Raw genomic sequence first — 19409 nt, forward strand, 5'->3', positions numbered from 1 at the left:
GTATTTGGATATTAATTTCCTATTGTAATATGCAAGCTAATGCTCTCATTGTAACGCTAAAATTAGTAGTACTGATTAGCCTTTTTTTAATTGCATTTTACATTTTGTATTCCCACTGAAAAAGTGGAAGAGGATGGCCTAGCCGCTTATCCTTTAATTTCAGTTGGTCTCATAGTCCTCCCATAGAATAAGTGGTTGAGTGATCTTATTTCATCATTGTAATCATTGAAAAGTGGTTGAGTGATCTTACTTTTAGTATTGTAATAATTGTCCTCCCACTGAAAAGTGGTAGAGTGATTTACATTAAGTTGTTCAAGTGCCCATTGGACAAGCATAAGGGGTTGTCTTTCCACCCAGTATTGTACTTCAGTTTGTTTTGGAGCTAACGATCCCTATTCATCATATACTCTCACCTCACCCACACTGGGTTCTTGATTATCAGAAAGTGGAAGGGTTACCTTTCAACAACATTGTATTTCTCTTTCCTAACCTTAATGAGTGCATTTTGGTGTTTACAATTGAAAAAAAATTAAGGGGGACATTTTAGTGGTATTAGAGCAGGTTTCTTGCCAGCCTGTGTGTTCAGTTGATTGGAGATCTCCACGAGGGATAAATAGGTTCATTACTACAACAGAGAGTAGAAGAGACAACACTATCAGATTCTAACAGTGTCAGTTGAAGAGACCTTTTCAGAGGTTCTTAGAAATAGAGAAACTATCAACAATCCCTTGGAAGGTGTCTCTAGCCCACTTTGATGGGAGTGATAAGTGTTCTTCTAGATCGTGGGTTTAGAAGTTGGACAATTATTTGTCCTTAAGAACAATGTTGGAGGAAGATGCTATCAAGTTTACTACTTTGCACTTGGATGGGGCTACTCACGAATGGTGGTATCATGGTTTGGTCACTCTTGGCCATAGTTCAATTATCACCTACTATGAGTTCACCAACAAGCTCATTGAAATGTTTGACACTAAGGACCTTCAAGTGAAGTTTTGTGAGCTTGCACTGCCGAAATAACAAAGATCATTGGACACCTAGATAGTTGATTTCCAACAACTCGTTGTGATGGTGCCAGACATGATGGAGAAGAGGCTTGTAGTCCTTTATACTAAAGGATTGGAGGAACCGTTGAAGGGTTGGGTGAAGGAGTTTGATCCACCAACTCTGAATGAAGTCATTAAAAAATCAAGAAGCATGGAGTTGGTTTCCCCTAAGTTCAAATTTCAGTCCAAGCCTTTCCCTTATCAAAAGGACAAGAATAAATTTTCAAATCAAACTAAGAAGTTTCCTTCTAGGATGGATGATGAGCTTTGAAAAGAGATCCGAAGGAAGAATTTGTGTTACTCTTACAAGGAACCATGGGCCCGGGTCACAAGTGTTATGAAAAAGGCAATGTGCACTGCATGGAAGCCTATTCTATTGATGGATCAGAATCTGAAAATTTAAAATTGCAGACTGATATGGGGGAAAGTGAGTACAAAGAGGTTCTAGAAGAGGTTGAAGATGACCAAGAAGGTGGGGGTGTAGTATCTCTTGCAATCAGATGATTTCCAATATGTCTTTGGGGTTGGGAAATTATGAAGTCAAGGATGACTTCAATGTTGTTAGCATTGGAGGTACTAATGATGCAGTACTTGGCATACAATGACTACGATCTCTTGGTGAGATCACTCTCAATCTGAAAACAATGGAGCTGAAGTTTATGGTCAAAGGAAAGAAAGTGGTGTTGAGAGGGATGTCTAATGGAGGTCCTCACATTGTGTCATTAAAGAGGATGGAGAGGCTGATTCGACATGATCAAGTGGATTGGGCAGTGGAATGTGTGATCATGTCATCCAATCCTATGGTGCAATAGAGACACTAGCCTCCAGATATTTAAGAATTGATCACTAAGAGGAATAAAGTCTTCAATATCCCACCCCCTAGGAGACCTCCTAAGAGAAGGATTGAACACGTTATTGAACTAGAAGGAGGAACTAAGCCATTCATCACCACTCCATACTGGTATCCTAAGAAGAAAAAGGATGAGATAGAAAAAGATATCAAGGAAATATTGGATATGGGATACATCTGGCCAAGTAAGAGCCCCTTTGCTTCTGCGGTGGTTTTAGTGAAGAAGGATGGGACCATGCGCATGTGTGTGGACTACCACTCTCTCAATCAAAAAACAATCAAGAATCAGTACCCCATACCCAGGATCGATGATCTCCTTAATGAGTTGCATGGAGCTATTTTCTTCTCTAAGATTGATCTCAAATCAGGCTACCATCAGACGAATGAGGGAGTCAGACATTGAGAAGACTACTTTGAGATGCCACTTTGGGCATTTTGAGTTTCTAGTCATGCTCTTTGGGTTGACTAATGCTCTTGCTACCTTTCAATCCTACATAAACAAGATCTTTCAGAAGCAGTTGAGAAAGTTTGTGCTTATCTTTTTTGATGATATCCTCAACTTCAACAAATCTTGGAAGGATCACTTGAAGCACTTGGATGAAGTGCTCAGCATTCTGGAGTCTGAATCATTGTTTTCCAAAGAGTCTAAGTGCGACTTTGGAATGAAGAAGTTGCTCTACCTTGGTCATATCATCAATGCAAAGGGAGTAAAGGTAGATCCTGAAAAGATCAAGGCAATAGTTGGTTGCCCTCCACCTAAGAACTTGACACATCTAAAAGGGTTCTTGGGTCTTTGTGGCTTCTACAGGAGATTTGTGAAAGGCTACTCTCAAATGGACGCTCCTCTCACGGATCTCACTAAAAAGGGAGATTTTTTTTTGTTAGAAAAGATACAAGGTTTGTTTGACAAGCTTAAGAAGATTATGAGTCTGTGTCCTATTTTGGCTCTAACCAATTTTTTTAAGCCCTTTGAGCTGCAATGTGATGCATCTGGGGAAGGTATTGGTGTTGTTTTGATGCAAGAAACACATCGATTGTGTTTGAGAGTAGAAAACTAAGAGGAGTTGAGAAGACTTATTCTATCTATGACAAGGAAATGCTTGTGATCATGCATGCATTGGCCAAGTTCAGACAATACTTGGTGGGAAGTAAATTATTTGTTGTCAAAACTGATCACAATAGCCTCAAACACCTCATGGACCAAAAATATTTTGAATGAAAGACAACAGAAGTGGGTGAGTAAGGTACAAGCTTACAATTTTGACATTGAGTATGTCAAGGGCAAGAACAACATTATGATAGATGCACTTTCAAGAAGGCCCCACTTGAGCTCCTTATGTGAGCTTATTGTTGATTGGAAGGACTTGTTGCTTGCCGATTATGCCAAAAGTCAGTTTGCAACAAGCATTATTGAGGGTACTTTTCATGATGAAAGGTACAAGATAGTTGATGGGATAATCCAGTACAAAGGAATAATCTTTTTGTTGCCTGAATTTAAGCTCAAGAAGAAGATTTTGCAGACTTTCCGTGACATTCCTCTTGTTTTTCATCAAGGATATTTCAATACCTATAGGCAGATTTGTGAGAGGTTCTCTTGGAAGGGGTTGAAAAATGATGTGTTGAGCTACATTAAGGAGTGTCACACTTGCCAAATGAATAAAAATGAGCACACTCTCTAGCTAGTTTATCGCAACCTCTACCAATTCCCAATCAAAAGTGGGAAAGTATTTCGATGGACTTCATCATGAGGTTGTCGAGAGCTAATGGAAAGGATTGTATCTATGTTGTGGTGGATAGATTGACCAAGTTTTCTCATTTTTATGCCATTACTAGCTCATTTACAGCAGCTCAAGTTACTGATGTGCTCTTTCATGAGGTGTTTAGACTACATGGGTTACCAAAAAACATTATGAGTGATAGGGACAACAAGTTTCTAAGCACTTTTTGACAAGAAATTATTAGATTGTGTGGTACATTGCTCACTCCAAGCACTAGTTATCTCCCACAGACTGATGGGAAAACAAAGATTATTAACAAGTGGTTGGAGGGATATCTCAAAAATTGTCTTAGAGCAGTAGAAAGCTTGGGTGAGATGGATACACTTAGGAGAGTACTGCTACAATTCCTCCTACCACATGTCCATTAGAATGTCTCCTTTCATGGCACTCTATGGTTATGAGGCCCCTAGCTTTGCTGATTTGATGTTTAGTGATAGCAAAGCCCCCCAAGCAAAGCATATGGTGCAACAGTGTCAAGATATTTTGAAGGCTTTGAAGAATAACCTTTAGATTGCACAAAATCAGTAGAAGTTGTATGTTGATCAACAATGTATAGAGCGTACATTTGAGGTTGGAGACATGGTTTATCTTAGGCTTCAGCCTTTTAGATAGTCTACTCTCAAGAAGAGTGTACAAAAGAAACTCAAGCAACGTTTCTATAGACCATTCGAAGTCATTAGGAGAGTTGGTACAATGGCTTACGAGTTGGAGCTACCAGTGAGTAGCAAGGTTCACGATCTCTTCCATGTGTCTTGCCTCAAGAAGGCACTTAGACATAATGTTGTGGTCTCTTCAGACTTACCTCCCTTGGATGAGGAAGGACAGTTGGAGTTGATTCTAGAGGAGATCATTGATTTCAGAGAACACTCTTTGAGGAGAAGGACAATCAAGGAGTATTTGGTGAAGTGGAAGAATTTGCCTATAGAGGATGCTACTCGGGAGAATGAAGAGATTTTGCCAGACTTGTGATTGCTTGAGGACAAGCAATCTTGGGGAGGGAAGACTGTAATGTCCCCTTCTTAACAGTAATCAGTTCAGTTGGTTGTTAGCCTATTCTGGAGACTCGTAGGCTAGTCGGAAGTAGAAATTAGAGTTTCCCACTTCTAGGGGGATATCTTGACATTTTTGGTGGTTTGCATGTTGTGTTAGGAACCGGAAGGACAACTGAGAGGGGGGGTGAATTAGTTGTCAATGAATTTCAACCCAATTATAACTTAATCAAACTTAATAATTAATACCGATAAACCAAACTTAATGTCAGTTAATAGATTAACAGTTAATATCAATACCGGTGAAACTTAATGCATGAAACAGAAAGAGAAACAACATCCACAACACATAACACAAAGATTTTTGACATGGAAACCCTATAAGGGGAAAAACCACGGTGGGAAACCTTACCCATAGTCAGATGATACTACTACAAATAGTATGTGTATACAAATGGGGTTTGCACATGCAGAAAGGCCAATCGCCTAGAGCACACTGCTCAAATGGGAGTCGCAATGACTACAGTAGGATGGTTAAATCCTAGAATAATGTGCTGCTCAAAATAACATCTTCAATGTTGGATTCAGTACCGGCTAAGCTCTGATAAACACCTTCAAACCTTCCTTGAACCTTCTCTATGTTCTGCTCATATGATCTTCAATATTCACACATACCATGTTACAATACCATACCATAACCATATCATATGTTTATCTCATAAATGAGATCTTACATATATACAAAACCTAAGACCAAATGTGTAGGTTGACTTACTAAGAATATTACAATTAAATCAATTACAAATAAGTCTTGATGTGATATAACATGTCGGTCAATACAATTGCAACAATATACAATCAATAAATCATCTCCATAACGTGTCGTGCTGATCTAGAATAGATAATGCATATTGGTCCATAACCTAGACCAATATGCCGGTAACAACAAATATGTCAACCCGATTAGACCAATAACCAAAATACCAAAACCAAGTATCCAAACCATGTCTTCGGCATAATCAAGTGATCTCTAGAAGATAACAAGTCATCATCAGTGTCGGTGAACCATATAACCTGTCGATAAGCATATACTGATGACTGTGCATAAGTCACTAACCTTGCCGGTGAACACAATGTGTCGGTTTAACAGTAAACCAATATAACCATAGTGCCAAATCAACAATGTAGATCTCCAAAAGGATAAGTGTTGACATAAATGACAAAACTAATGCAACACATCCATAATACCAATGATCTCCCCCTTTGGCATTGATGGCAACACTAGATGGAAAAACATCTAAGTGCCAAAACAGAATGCCAAAAACCAAAAACGAACAATCTCCAAAATAGATTAATACTAGAAATCAAAACCAAAATACAAAGGGTATATATCTCTCCAAAGAATTTTTTTCCATAGATCTCTCTCCCCCTTTGACATCAAATGCCAAAGCAGTTTAAGAAAAAAAAATACTAGAACATACAACCAACTACTCCCCCTGAGAAGTAGCTCTCCTCCATCAAAGCTTGGAAAAAGATTTTGTTGTTAGTTTCTATCAGTTTGATGCCAATCTTCAATCATCTAAGTTTCTACCAGTGAGGGTATTACCCCAAGCTTCTCTCTGAGATATTCAAAGGTTTCCTTAGGCAAAGACTTTGTAAAGATATCTGCAATCTGCTCTTTAGTATTCACATGACAGAGTCTCTTATGCCATAACCAACTTTCATCAATATGTGCAATCAAACATGTCTTATCATTGTTGTTCAAATGAAAGATATTACCTTTAGTCTAATTACCGGTTGCAATCTCCAATCCAATTTTGTTCATGATTTTGCATTTACCATTCTTGAACTATAACTGAAATCCCTTTTCAACTAATTGACCAACACTCAAAAGATTATGCTTCAAACCTTCAACATAATAAGTGTTGTCAGTATTGTGCTTACCATCCAAAGTTATAGTGCCTTTTCCTTTGATTAAACAAGCTTTATCATCGCCAAATCTTACTAGACCTCCATTATATTCCTGAAAAGATAAGAATTTACTTTTATCACCAATCATATGATGTGAACATCCACTATCAATGATCCATTCATCTTTTTCTTCAATTTTAGCTACCAGGGCCTGCTCTACCAGTGGGACAATAGGTGTCGGTTGATATACTTTTCTTGCAACAAATGCCCATCCATTGTCTATCAATTCTTCATCAGAATCATCTGTAACTCCTTCATCAACATAGTAACATGATTTATCTTTGTTCTTCTTAAATCTGAATCTCTGATATTCAGGGTTAGGCTTATATGTTCTTTTAGCTTCCTCTCTCAATCTTGCATGTCTATCAGGACATCTAGATGCTATATGACCAACTTTATTGCAATAAAAACATTTAAACGATGCTTTACCTACATACTTACTTCCAATTGGACCTTTAGTTATTTTCCTTGCAAATAGTGCTTCAAGTTCTTCCAGTTCTTCATTTTCCCTTCTGATATCTTCAAGTCCTTTTGCATACAGTGCTTTACAATCAGATGATGATGATGATGTTGCAGATGATGATGCTCTGAAGGCTAAATCTGTCTTAATTGTAGCAACAGGACCAAATTCCTCAAGATCAAATGTTGAAAGTTTTCCAACCAAGGTATCTCTAGATATTGATGTATTAGGCATTGTTCTCAACTCATTAATAGCAGTTACTTTCATTTTGTAAGCCGGTGGAAAAGCTCTTAAAACTTTAGAAACAATTTCATCTTCACTTAAGGATCATCCACAACATTGTATTCCTAAAACAATTTCATTAACTCTTTCCACAAAAGTAGAAATTCTTTCATCTTCTTCCATTTTCAAATTTTCATACCTAACCCGGTAACATTCCAGTTTTGCAATTTTGACAGTGGTATCTCCTTCATTCAATGTCTCCAATTTATCCCAAATAGCTTTAGCAGAAGATCAGTCTGATAATCCCATGATTTGTTGATCTGATAATGCGCTCAGAAGTGCTTCTCTTGCTTTGCAATCATTTTCTAGATCTTTACCCAAAGTTGGTGGATTAGGTTGATTTGGAGTAGGACCAACATAGGCATTCTTTGTAACTTCCCATATATCTCTTCCAATGCAATTCAGATGTGTCTCCATTCTAATCTTCCATATACCATAGTTAGTTCCATCAAGTTTAGGACTGTCCTTCCTAAAAATGTTTGTTGCCATAGGATCTCCTCAAGTTGTTAGGCTTCTGCAAAAAGAGGACTTGGCTCTGATACCAATTGTTAGGAACCGGAAGGACAACTGAGAGGGGGGGTGAATCAGTTGTCAATGAATTTCAACCCAATTATAACTTAATCAAACTTAATACTTAATACCAGTAAACCAAACTTAATGTTGGTTAACAGCTTAGCAGTTAATATCAATACCGGTGAAACTTAATGCATGAAACAAAAAGAGAAACAACATCCACAACACATGACACAGAGATTTTTGACGTGGAAACCTTGTAAGGGAAAAAACCACGGTGGGAAACCTTACCCACAATCAGATGATACTACTGCAGATAGTATGTGTATACAGATGGGGTTTGCACATGCAGAAAGGCCAACCGCCTAGAGCACACTACTAAAATGGGAGTCGCAATGACTACAATAGGATGGTTAAATCCTAGAATAATGCACTGCTCAAAATAGCATCGCTAATGCTGGATTCAGTACCGGTTAAGCTCTGATAAACACCTTCAAACCTTCCTTGAAACTTGTCTATGGTCTACTCATATGATCTTCAATATTCACACATACCATGTTACAATACCATACCATAACCATATCATATGTTTATCTCATAAATGAGATATTACATATATACAAAACCTAAGACCAAATGTGTAGGTCGGCTTACTAAGAATATTACAATTAAATCAATTACAAATAAGACTTGATGCAATACACCATGTCGGCTCAATACAATTACAACAATATCCAATCAATAAATCATCTCTATAACATGTCATGCTGATCTGGAATAGATAATGCATATCGGTCCTTAACCTAGCCCAATCTGCTGGTAACAATAAATATGTCAACTTGATTAGACCAATAACCAAAATACCAAAACCAAGTATCCAAACCATGTCTTCAACATAATCAAGTGATCTCCGAATGATAACAAGTCATCATCAGTGCCGGTGAACCATATAACCTGTCGGTGAGCATATATCGGTGACTGTTCACAAGTCACTGACCTTGCCGATGAACACAATGTGTCAGTTCAACAGTAAACCAATATAACCATAGTGCCAAATCAACAATGAAGATCTCCAGAAGGATAAGTGTTGGCATCAATGACAAAACTAATGCAACACATCCATAATACCATCATGTTGGAGTTTTTCAGTTTTGGTTCTAGATTCCTTCTAGGTTTTCAGAAAGCTTCACAATGATGGCACATGCATAGCAAGCAATGGAGTTTGGTAAAGCTACTATTTTTAGTAAGTGAGGGACGAGGACAACTCATTTCTCTGGGTTTTTCTAGGTTTTTTGAGAGCTTCACGATGGTGTGACATGCAAATGAATTTGAAGACTTTTTTGGACTTACCATTTTTAGTAAGTTGTGACGGCTGCTCAGAATGTGGTTAAAATGCATTTGGACACACTTACTATTTTTAGCTGTATGCTATTTTTAGTAAGTGAAATTTATAGCAGTAATATTTTTGGTAGGGTTTCCGTAGCTTAGTCAGAGAGTTTTTTAGTGGTGAATTCCACATATTTTTTTTGAGGAAATGGCGAATAGTCTAGGGCAACATAGTTGTCAAATCGCCCAAAATTTTGGGGTTAATGGTACACTATATTCTCGCTTCGCCATTGACCACACACCGTTTGACATGCATGCTCATAATATTCACTTGGAATCACTCGAACATGGGTATTAGATCACCTTCGTTATTCACCAGAAATAGTAAAATGACCACGTACCCAAGACCTAATTCGCCAACGGTAAATTAAATGTTCATTGCACGCATCGGCCGAATTCGCCAATATCAATTAAAACATTATAAGCATTCGAGGACCCATTTTGCCCCGCTTAAATCAAGATGCATTTTGAAACGCCCGCACAATTCACCAAAAATGCAATCATGGATTGATATAAATACACTCTTTCTTACAATTTGTTCATGTCTGATTAGTAAATTTGGGAGCTCTCGATTCACATTCCACAATTTGAGTTGGAACGTCGAAGTCCATTGTAGGGCGGAGGGCCAGAGTTACAATCCTGCAACACAGGTCCAGGCATTCTTGATTCCTGATTCAGAGAATTGAGAAGGCATAAAGGTGAGTAATAATTTCTTCATACTTGATAGTATTAGTTTTAACTTTTAATTCGTAGTGAGAGGTCAAGACTCAAGATGTCAGAGTCAAACATGGGTGAGACTCCTCAAGGTGGTGAAGGGATTGAGATGTCAGATAAGGGTGAGACTGAGACTCCTCAGGGTGGTGAAGGGATTGGGATGTCAAACAAGGGTAAGACTCCTCAAGGAGGTGAAACTGAAGGGATTGGGAGGCCATCAAAATGCCCAAAACTTAAACTTAAAGATACTACCATAAAGTCTTTTTTTGGAATTGTGAATTTGAATTATTAGTAAACAATTAGAATTTATTTTCTAATTATTAGTAAACAATTGAATTATTAGTAAATTGGTTTCACATTATGTTGAACATGAAATGCAACAATTTGTGTCACAAGATCCATAAAATTATTCATATTGCATAGCTGTTAGAACCTTTCTACTGTTCTACATTAAATGCTTAACATGATGTTCATGGCGATTAGGGTTTTGTGTTTGTTTTTTTGTCTTAGTTGGCTAGTAAACCGAAGTTGTCGTGCATTGAAAATCTGAGTTGTCCTCTCTTTATTTTTCCATGTCATCATCAAGTGTGGTCAAACGGTTGGTCAGACAATGAGACATGTTTAATGTTTCATCTCTAACTCGCAGATAAATTTCATGTTTAACAATTTAAGTGGCGAGTTAGCGAGTGTTGGTTTGGGTTTAAATCGCGAGGTCTCTAGTTTATTGGGTGTTAGCATTTTATGTTAGCGAGCTGGAGATTGTTAATGAAATTGCTTTGGTCACGAGGTCTCAAATTGGTTTGATGCCATGCATTATAGCCGCGAGAGTTAGCGAGTAAGTCATTAATGGTCTGTATGCCACTGCTCGCACCTTTTTATGAAGGTAATTAACATAAAACATCGATTTTTGTTGGTACTCACTGGGTCGCTGCAGTCAAGAGATAAATAGTTTTGAGATTTTATGGTTATTGCTAGCTCGCAGGTCCTTTATCATCAAGTCAGTTTAAGTCGTGAGCTTGCGAGTACTAGGAGATTTTAGTTGTCGCTACCTCGCAAGATGTTTTGCACTTGACCATTTTATGTTGCGAGGTTGCGACTAGGTGTGATTTTATGTTATCGCAAGGTCACGAGGTTTTCGCGGTTAAGTCATTTTAATTTGCGATCATGCGATGTGGTTGGTATCGCAGCTTAGTTGGTTTCGTCGCTTGCTCGCAGGTTTTGAAGTTGTTTAGCATTTTATGTTGTGATCTGGCAACAGGTAAGTTTTGGTTTGATTTTGTGGTTATCGCATGCTCACTGGTTTGTAAGTCTTAAGTCAAAAGTGTTGCGAGCATGCGATGGCGGTTAAGTGTCTTGTTGTCGCGGGATCGCAAGGGTTTTAGTCAAGTTAAGTTTCGAGTTGCGAGTTTGCGATGAAATAAGTTGTTTTGTTAGATTTGTAGTGGTCACCAGCTCGCAGGTAAAGAAAGAATATTACAAATGTTGTTGCAAGGTTGTGACTGAAGGGCTTGATGAAGATCAACAGCTGTCGCTCACTCGCAAGATTCTTCGAGGATTCGTAAAAGGGGTTACGAGATTGCGATTAAGAGGATTTGGTAGCATTGTCGCTAACTTGTCGGTTACTTTCCAAATTGTCATAATCAGTTGCGAGTGTGCGATTAAAGATGGGGATTGACATGTGGACTTGTTTGCTGAGTTCTGTAAAAGTTTTGAATGGCAATCACCAATCAAATAGAAGGGCATGAATTCAAATTTCACTCGAGTACTTCAACCATTTTGTCAGATGTCGTGGGTCCCATGACTTCTACCATTTTTCGGGCACATCACCATGCTCGTGTCACTTTTCGGGACTATTTTTTAAGTCTATTTAATCATTTTAAACTTCCACCCAGAAAACAACTTTATAGACTTAATTATATTTAATTAAATTTAAAAAGTTCAATTCCAGGTGAAGTTCTCACAAATGTGTCCACTTCCCACATTCGGGCCGAAATCCACCCTAAGCCGTTGATTTTTGCTCATCCAATAGATGATGGTACCTATTGTCGGATGTTGTGGGTCCCATGACTTCTACCATTTTTCGGGCATGTCACCAATGACCATACTCGTGTCACTTTTTGGGTTTCTTTTTTGTCTGTTTAATCATTTAAAACTTCTGTCCGAAAAAGAGCTTTATAGACTTAATTATATTTAATTAAATTTAAAACATTCAATTCTGGGCTCGCTCGCGAGGTAAAATGTCTGAAGATGCGATCAAGCTGCGAGCTGGCGACAAGTTGGTTTGGGTTTACATCGCGAGGTCTCTAGCTTTTTGGGTGTTCGCGTTTTATGTTAGCAAGCTGGAGATTGTTAATGAAATTTGCTTTGGTCGCGAGGTCTCGAGTTGGTCTGATGTCATACATTATAACTGTGAGAGTTAATGAGTAACTCTTTTCACACAATTGTCGTTAGCTCTCATGTTTGTTTAATGTTATCATTTTTAGGTCGCGAGCTAGTGACTAGACAGTTTGTGGTTATGTTTTATGGTTATCGCTAGCTCGCGAAGTTAAATGTCTGAAGACTTGATCAAGCCATGAGCTTGCGAGTGAAGTTCTAGCGGTTAAGATTTAAACAATTTTATGTTGGAGAGTACACAACAAGGGTTAAAGGTACCACTATCTCCAAGTCGCTATAGTGACAAGGACTTAACATTTTGTGGTCGAGAATTGGCAAGTGGCGGTTCAGTTTCCCTTAGTCGCTAGATCTTGAGGTTATGAAGGCTTAGCATTTTCAGCTTGCGAGTTGGAGATAGAGTCGTAAGGGCTTGTCGCTAGGTCGCGAGATTTTCTAATGGGCAGTCTTTCAGGTAGAGAGTTGACGACTGTGTGCCACGTGTTTTAATGACTTGACGGGGACTGTTGAGGTGCCAATATATTTTTTTTACGTTTTGGAAAAAGGTTGAAATCGTCAATATTTTTTTTTTATGGTTTGAAAATATCTTGAAATCGCCAATATTTTTTTTTTATGGTTTGTAAATAGGTTGAAATCGCCAATATTTTTTTTTATGGTTTGAAAATAGGTTGAAATCGCCAATATTTTTTTTTATGGTTTGAAAATAGGTTGAAATCGCCAATGCAAATATTTTTTTCTGGTTTTAAAATCATTACAATTTGCCCATGCAAATTTTTTTTGGTTTTAAAAACATTACAATTCACTTGGATTTTTCACAAACTTTGAGTGATCATGAATGATTCGGCAATGAAGATTATTATTTTTTCTCTGTAAACCGCAAAATTTTGCTAGTAAAATTAAAATTTTCCTCTGCAATTATACACCTTTCGCCAGGTTTTTACACCTTGTCCGGGGGGGGTTTCTAAAGTTTTCCCTGAGCTCAGTGCAGTGGCTATATCTGACAGGGCAGTTCTCTATTTTGATCTCCCATATTCTTGAAGCTTGTTTTGGCAAGTTTAGTATTTGGCTTAGGTGTGACTTGTATTATGACTTAAAAGGGCTCCACTTGGTGCTTAAAGTATCAATTTTATGACTTAAGGTCGGATGCCACTTTGGAGTTATTTTCATTAAAAGTTTATAAACTTTGCAATATATTAACATTAGCTTAAGATGACGTCCACTTGAAGGAAATATGTGATTTTTGCCAAACAAATATATTATTGCTTGGGTGTCCAAGTTGGATGGAATTTCATTTCATTTCAAGACAATTTAAAAGGAGTTGAATTTGAATTTGAGATATTTTCTATAAATTCAGGGCTCTACTCCTCATTTGGGTTATCTTTGTTGAATATAATGAAGTGCTGTCGAAATTATTTTAGACTCTTGCTTCAAGGAATGCATAACTCCTAGCCTCGTTCAGTTTCATGCTTGAAAGATAGCCCCTAGCTGAATGTTGTGATTGTTTCTCATTCAGAGGAGTAGATTGAGCTCAATGAAGATGAAGTTATTTGATGTTTTTTAATTTTGGAGTGTTCTTTTCATTTTTGGAGTGTTGTTTTGAGATTCTAGAGTTTGTTGTGTGTATGGTGTTGAAAGTGAAATTTATTCATGTCTTTGAGAGTTCAATTGTCATTTCTGGGTATTCATCCTATGTTTTCCCCATGACTAGGTGATTCATGTTACTAAGTTTTGTGATTTTTGGAGTTGATTTGGAATTTATATACAAAATCACCCTATCTCTCAGGCTGTAGCATGCTGGAGGTTGCCTTGGAATGCATGCATTGATGTTTTGATTTGATTTGCAGCAGGTTGTTGGTCTTGTCTTGGACGCCTCCTCTCCAGGGACCATTTGCATTTGATTTCAAGTCATTTGGAGCTGCATGGAGAAAGTTATGAGCATTTAGGTGATTACTATTCTTGATGGTCTGTTATTTTAGAATATTTTTATTGTGTCCAACTTAGCTTTCAAGCATACTACTCCTTACAAAGTTACCATTGCCCTAATCTTATAATAGAAATAAATATCTTAGGTTAAAAATAAATTTCTCCTTGATAGTTTTTGGAAATATCCTAGGTTGATTGAGTTTTCAATAAAGGAAGTTCTAGTCAAGTTCATCATTGTTGGTAAACCATATTTAACTTAGTATAGTTTTAATCCAATTTAGGAGGAGCGAGAGAACACTATTGGGAACATACAAAACATTAACATACTAGAAGATGCAAGACAATGACAATGCATACTTGTGTACATATAAACAATGAAAATGCAAATATATCAATAAACTGTTGTTGAAGTAGAGTCCAAGAAGAGGACATTTTACCTATAAACAATAAAAATGCATATGTTAATTGAGAATTGTTAAAGTAGAGTTCAATAAGAAGGTAGTCCCTCTTCACTTCCCTAATTTGCAAAAATGGGAAAACAAATGGTTATTACATTCCTATAAAACCTCACAAAAAGTTGATCACAAAATGACAAGTTTTTATCCATGATATGCAAGATAGATAAAACACTAAAAAACTCTCAAGACTATGAAAAATAATGAACAATCATACCAAAAATTTCATTCCTCTCAAACACAACCTCTAAAGAATTATGCTTTACTCCTTTGAACAATGAATAATTCCTTTGCAACTTATAAGTTTTGTGAGCAAATGAATTTATTTTTTCAATAGACACAAATCAAATAGGGAAGCATATAATTTTTATTGGATTACGATTAAGAATAACAAAATACAAAGTTAGATCAACAATAAAAAACTAAACAGAAGCATAAAGAAACTATCTTTGTTGTCCAAAGAGAGTTTGCGGCTATAGAAACAACTCTCAACAACAACAACAAAACAATAAGCAGCCCATGCTAAAACAATAAGCATATAAAATTTGACATGATAAATGGAAAATGGTTGTGGTTGAACTGACTATCAACAAAGATTGAAAAATATGGATATACATAATACCTAATGAACATATATACAATTGTTTATAAGTGATAGCTCTATAAAATATATATTAATTATGTCGAGAGACATCTACAATGACATACAAATATCTGTAAACAAAAAATTGGTTTTGAATAAATTTGACGTGTAGATGACAAGTAAATGCATGCACGTTTCAGTTTCTCTATAAGTATTATTTTATTACTTGACAACTAATAAACATGCAAGACAATTATGTGATATCTCTCGACTTTATTTTAGTATTTATTTATTTTTTATTTTTTATATTCACTATCGTGGATATCGTGAAATTCGGCGAGACTAATCCCCCATTGTGTAGGACCCACTCACAAGGTAGCAACATATAGATATACTAGTAATAAATGAATAACATGAAATGAAGACACAACTTTACACAAAACCATACCATTTTTAATATATCTATATACTACAACACCCCTCTCAAAATTTTCTCTTCAAGTACACTTGTAAAAATCATTTAGTTTATTAAAAATAGATTATGTTATTATCCAAGACACCAAATTATCATTAAGTGGGGGCAACGAAAATAAAAGAAAATAGAAAAGAATCCATCCTAAAGTAGAACTTTGAGAGAAATAAATTGGTTTAACATAAAAACCCTAGTTGTTATGTTTCAACGCACCTGAATCCTTATCCTTGAGATGGAATCACAACCTCATCCCAATTTTAATTAATATTAATATAATAAAATAATAAAAATAAATTAAATAAAGTCCTCCAAATAATTTCCTCTTATCTAGAAGAAGCTTAGTTCTACATGCCGACTTGCTTATCACCAAATGTGGATTCCCGTCAATTTCGCATCTGCCTGGCGCCGTCATCGTCAATTGACGGACTCTGAGTCAACAACGAAAGAAACGCGGAGCCGTTGGATTCCGTCATAAATTCACGTCAATTAACAGGTTAAGGCTTGAAAGGAGAAACCCACAAAGAAGTTTGGAGCTTTAGAAACCCAAAAATCTGCTTTAATGGTGATCAGAAATCTGCAAATACCGACGTGAGCAGGAAATTTTTTTCTAGGAAACTCATGAATGTAGAAGAAAGCAGGAAGGTGGAAATAAAATCTGAGAAATGGATCAACTGAGTACTAGATTGCGTTATGTGCCGTTGAATTTGAGGCCATTTGGATCATCATCCGCCATGGCCTCCTCCTCTTCCCGGTGCCCTCCTCTGGGCCGCTTCAAATCCCGTGCAGTTATAATTGCGCTGTTCCAAGATAATTTTTGACTTAGGGTTTTATAGTATTTTTTTCAACCAGGTTCGAACCCGACCAAAGATAGATAAGAAACGGCGGCGGCGGTGGCGGAATGAACAAGCGAGGATTGTAGCATGCGAGAAGAACATCCTTCAGGAGGAAAGATGACAGAGGCTCTGTTGACATCGTTGTCCATGGATAATAGCCACGGGCACAGCCACGGCCATGGCCACGCCCCGCCATCAACTCTGCTGTCCATGGATTCCAGCTCAGCGGCGCATGAAGAGCAGCAGCAGCAGCATAAGCCCCCGGACATAAACCTACCGCTGGATATATGTGCGCCGCCGTCGTGGCCTTCGGAGCCCTGCGATATTTTAGACCTGGGATCGCAGATCCACGAGACCGAGGGCTTGCTTAATCTCTCCAAGAGCAGCAACAGCAACACGAGTATCAACCGCAAGTGTGCACGGCGTGGGGATTCGATCTGGGGCGCCTGGTTTTTTTTCAATTTTTACTTCAAGCCCGCCCTGACGGAGAAGGCCAAGGCGAAGATTATAAACCCTAACTCTAACGGCGGCTCAATTTCTTCTTCCACGTTTGACAAGAGTGACCTGAGGCTGGAGCTTTTCCTGGTGCAGCATGATATGGAGAACATGTATATGTGGGTTTTCAAGGAGCGGCCAGAGAACGCCCTGGGGAAAATGCAGCTGCGCAGCTTTATGAATGGACACTCCCGTTTAGGTGAGCCGCAATTCCCTTTTTCTGTTGATAAGGGCTTTGTTAGGTCTCATAGGATGCAGCGAAAACATTACAGAGGGTTGTCCAATCCTCAGTGTGTGCATGGAATTGAGGTCGTTAGGGCTCCCAATTTGGCTCATGTCACGGAGGGGGAACTTAAGAAATGGATTGATTTAACGGGTAGAGACCTGAATTTCACCATTCCCCTCGACGCTGAGGCTTTTACTGCCTGGAGAAATCTGCCCAGCACAGATTTTGAGCTCGAAAGACCACCCCCGCCCTTGCCTTTGCCCCTGCCGCTCCCCTCGTTGAAACCCAATGGCAGCAGTGGTAATCACAATCACAATACCAACAACAACAACACAACTTTGAATTCGCCTTCTTGTCCTTCCTCCAAGAGGCTGCTGAATGGATCTGGTTTGAATTTGTCGACCCAGCAGCTTGTAGGCGTGTGTAATGAGGGAATAGAGCTCTCGTCGCTTTCGCCCCCGGTCTGTGGGGGCGGGGGTAGCAAGAGGAGGAAGGAATTTAAGGAATTTTCTCCTCTGGGTGGCAATGATGAGGAATACTATTCGGATAGAGTTCAGGACATGGAGACAATTCATCAGGTGGAACCAGCGTGGGTTAGTGATTTCTCAGGCGTCATGCGACAGGCATGTGGTCCAGTGACCGCAGCGAAAACTATCTATGAAGATGAGAAAGGGTATTTGATAATGGTGTCTCTGCCTTTTACGGATAGTCAGAGGGTCAGGGTCTCATGGTGGAATACTGTGTCTCATGGTATTGTCAAAGTTCAATGCATAAGTACTGCCCGGGCTCCTTACATTAAGAGAGGAGACAGGACATTCAAGCTCACCGATCCAGCTCCTGAACACTGCCCACCTGGTGAATTTGTGAGGGAGATTGCACTTGCAACTAGGATTCCAGAGAATGCTGATCTCGAGGCATACTATGTTGAGGCCGGTGCAGGTCTAGAGATAATGGTACCAAAGCACCATGTGTTGTCAGAGGAACATGAAGTTCGAGTGTTCCTTCGCCCACAGTTGGGCCCTAATGAACTGCTGCTGACATAAAAACAAATTGGGAATGGGAAGGAGGGATTTCAATCAGGGATGGATGGTTGCTATGGTCAGATTCAGACTTCTATTGTTTACTAATTTTGTACCATAATAGAAATCTAGGACAATTTAGAATACCATTATTTCTGTTGTAACATCCATCTCAAGAAACTCCCTTCTTCGTCTAATCTTTTATTTTTCTTTCTGCCTATAAATCAGGCTCTGTAAGAAATTTGCACTTTGAAGGTGTACACCTGAAGATAAAGGTGCACTTATCAAAACAGATGCTTTGTATTAATTTTTGGATTTTGCTTTTAGATTTATGGGGTGGTGGAAATTTTTAACACACCAATTTAAATTTTTGATTTTGAAGATACTTCAGGGCTTCTTGAATGTGTTTGTCTGTACCCTTTTATGTTGCTTGTTCAGTTTGTTCTCTATGTTGACAGAAGAGACTAATCTGGCACTGAAAATTCACATCGTTTAAGGTTGTTCTGTATTTACAGAAACAGCTTCTATGAACTAGTTAGTGAGATGAACTTATAGATTGGATGAAATATGTAAGGGCATGCCATTGTTTTAGCTGATTGAAGAGGAAGGGTAGGCAATTGCATCTGACAATATCCTCGTTGGTAGGGGTTCTAATTCAAAATACTGACAAATTGGTGCAGGCATTTGGCGTACTTCAAATGTGATGTTTTTTTGCTGGATTTTATTCATGCCATTATACTTGCAGTTATGATTAAATTTGTGTAGAGACTGAAACTGTATTATTCAGGTTCAGTAAGTAGACGTGGTATTTATCTGATTTTCTGTATTGAAGAAGCATTGTGCATTAATGGCTTTCATAATATGTGGATTACAGGCTGTGCAATTTTTCATAATTAATTAAACTAAACCTGTAAGGTATTCGGAAATCCATACTTTATAAGTATGTGTCTGTAATTAAGGGTTGTATTCTTTTTTAATGATGAAAAGGTGCCCTTTCTGATATTTTGAAATTTTAAGGGTACCGAA

The 19409-nt window shown here is 38.0% G+C and overlaps 1 protein-coding gene across 1 annotated transcript; it reads left to right on the top strand.

Moving 5' to 3' along the window:
* Positions 1-16140: 16140 nt before the first annotated feature.
* LOC131066680 (uncharacterized) lies at positions 16141-18768 on the top strand. The gene has a single exon (XM_058001508.1). It carries the CDS (start codon positions 16731-16733, stop codon positions 18405-18407), a length of 1677 nt encoding a protein of 558 aa, XP_057857491.1. The 5' UTR covers positions 16141-16730; the 3' UTR covers positions 18408-18768.
* The last annotated feature ends 641 nt before the right edge of the window (positions 18769-19409 follow it).

This window comes from Cryptomeria japonica, chromosome 3, assembly GCF_030272615.1.
Source record: "Cryptomeria japonica chromosome 3, Sugi_1.0, whole genome shotgun sequence".
Lineage (NCBI taxonomy): Eukaryota > Viridiplantae > Streptophyta > Pinopsida > Cupressales > Cupressaceae > Cryptomeria > Cryptomeria japonica.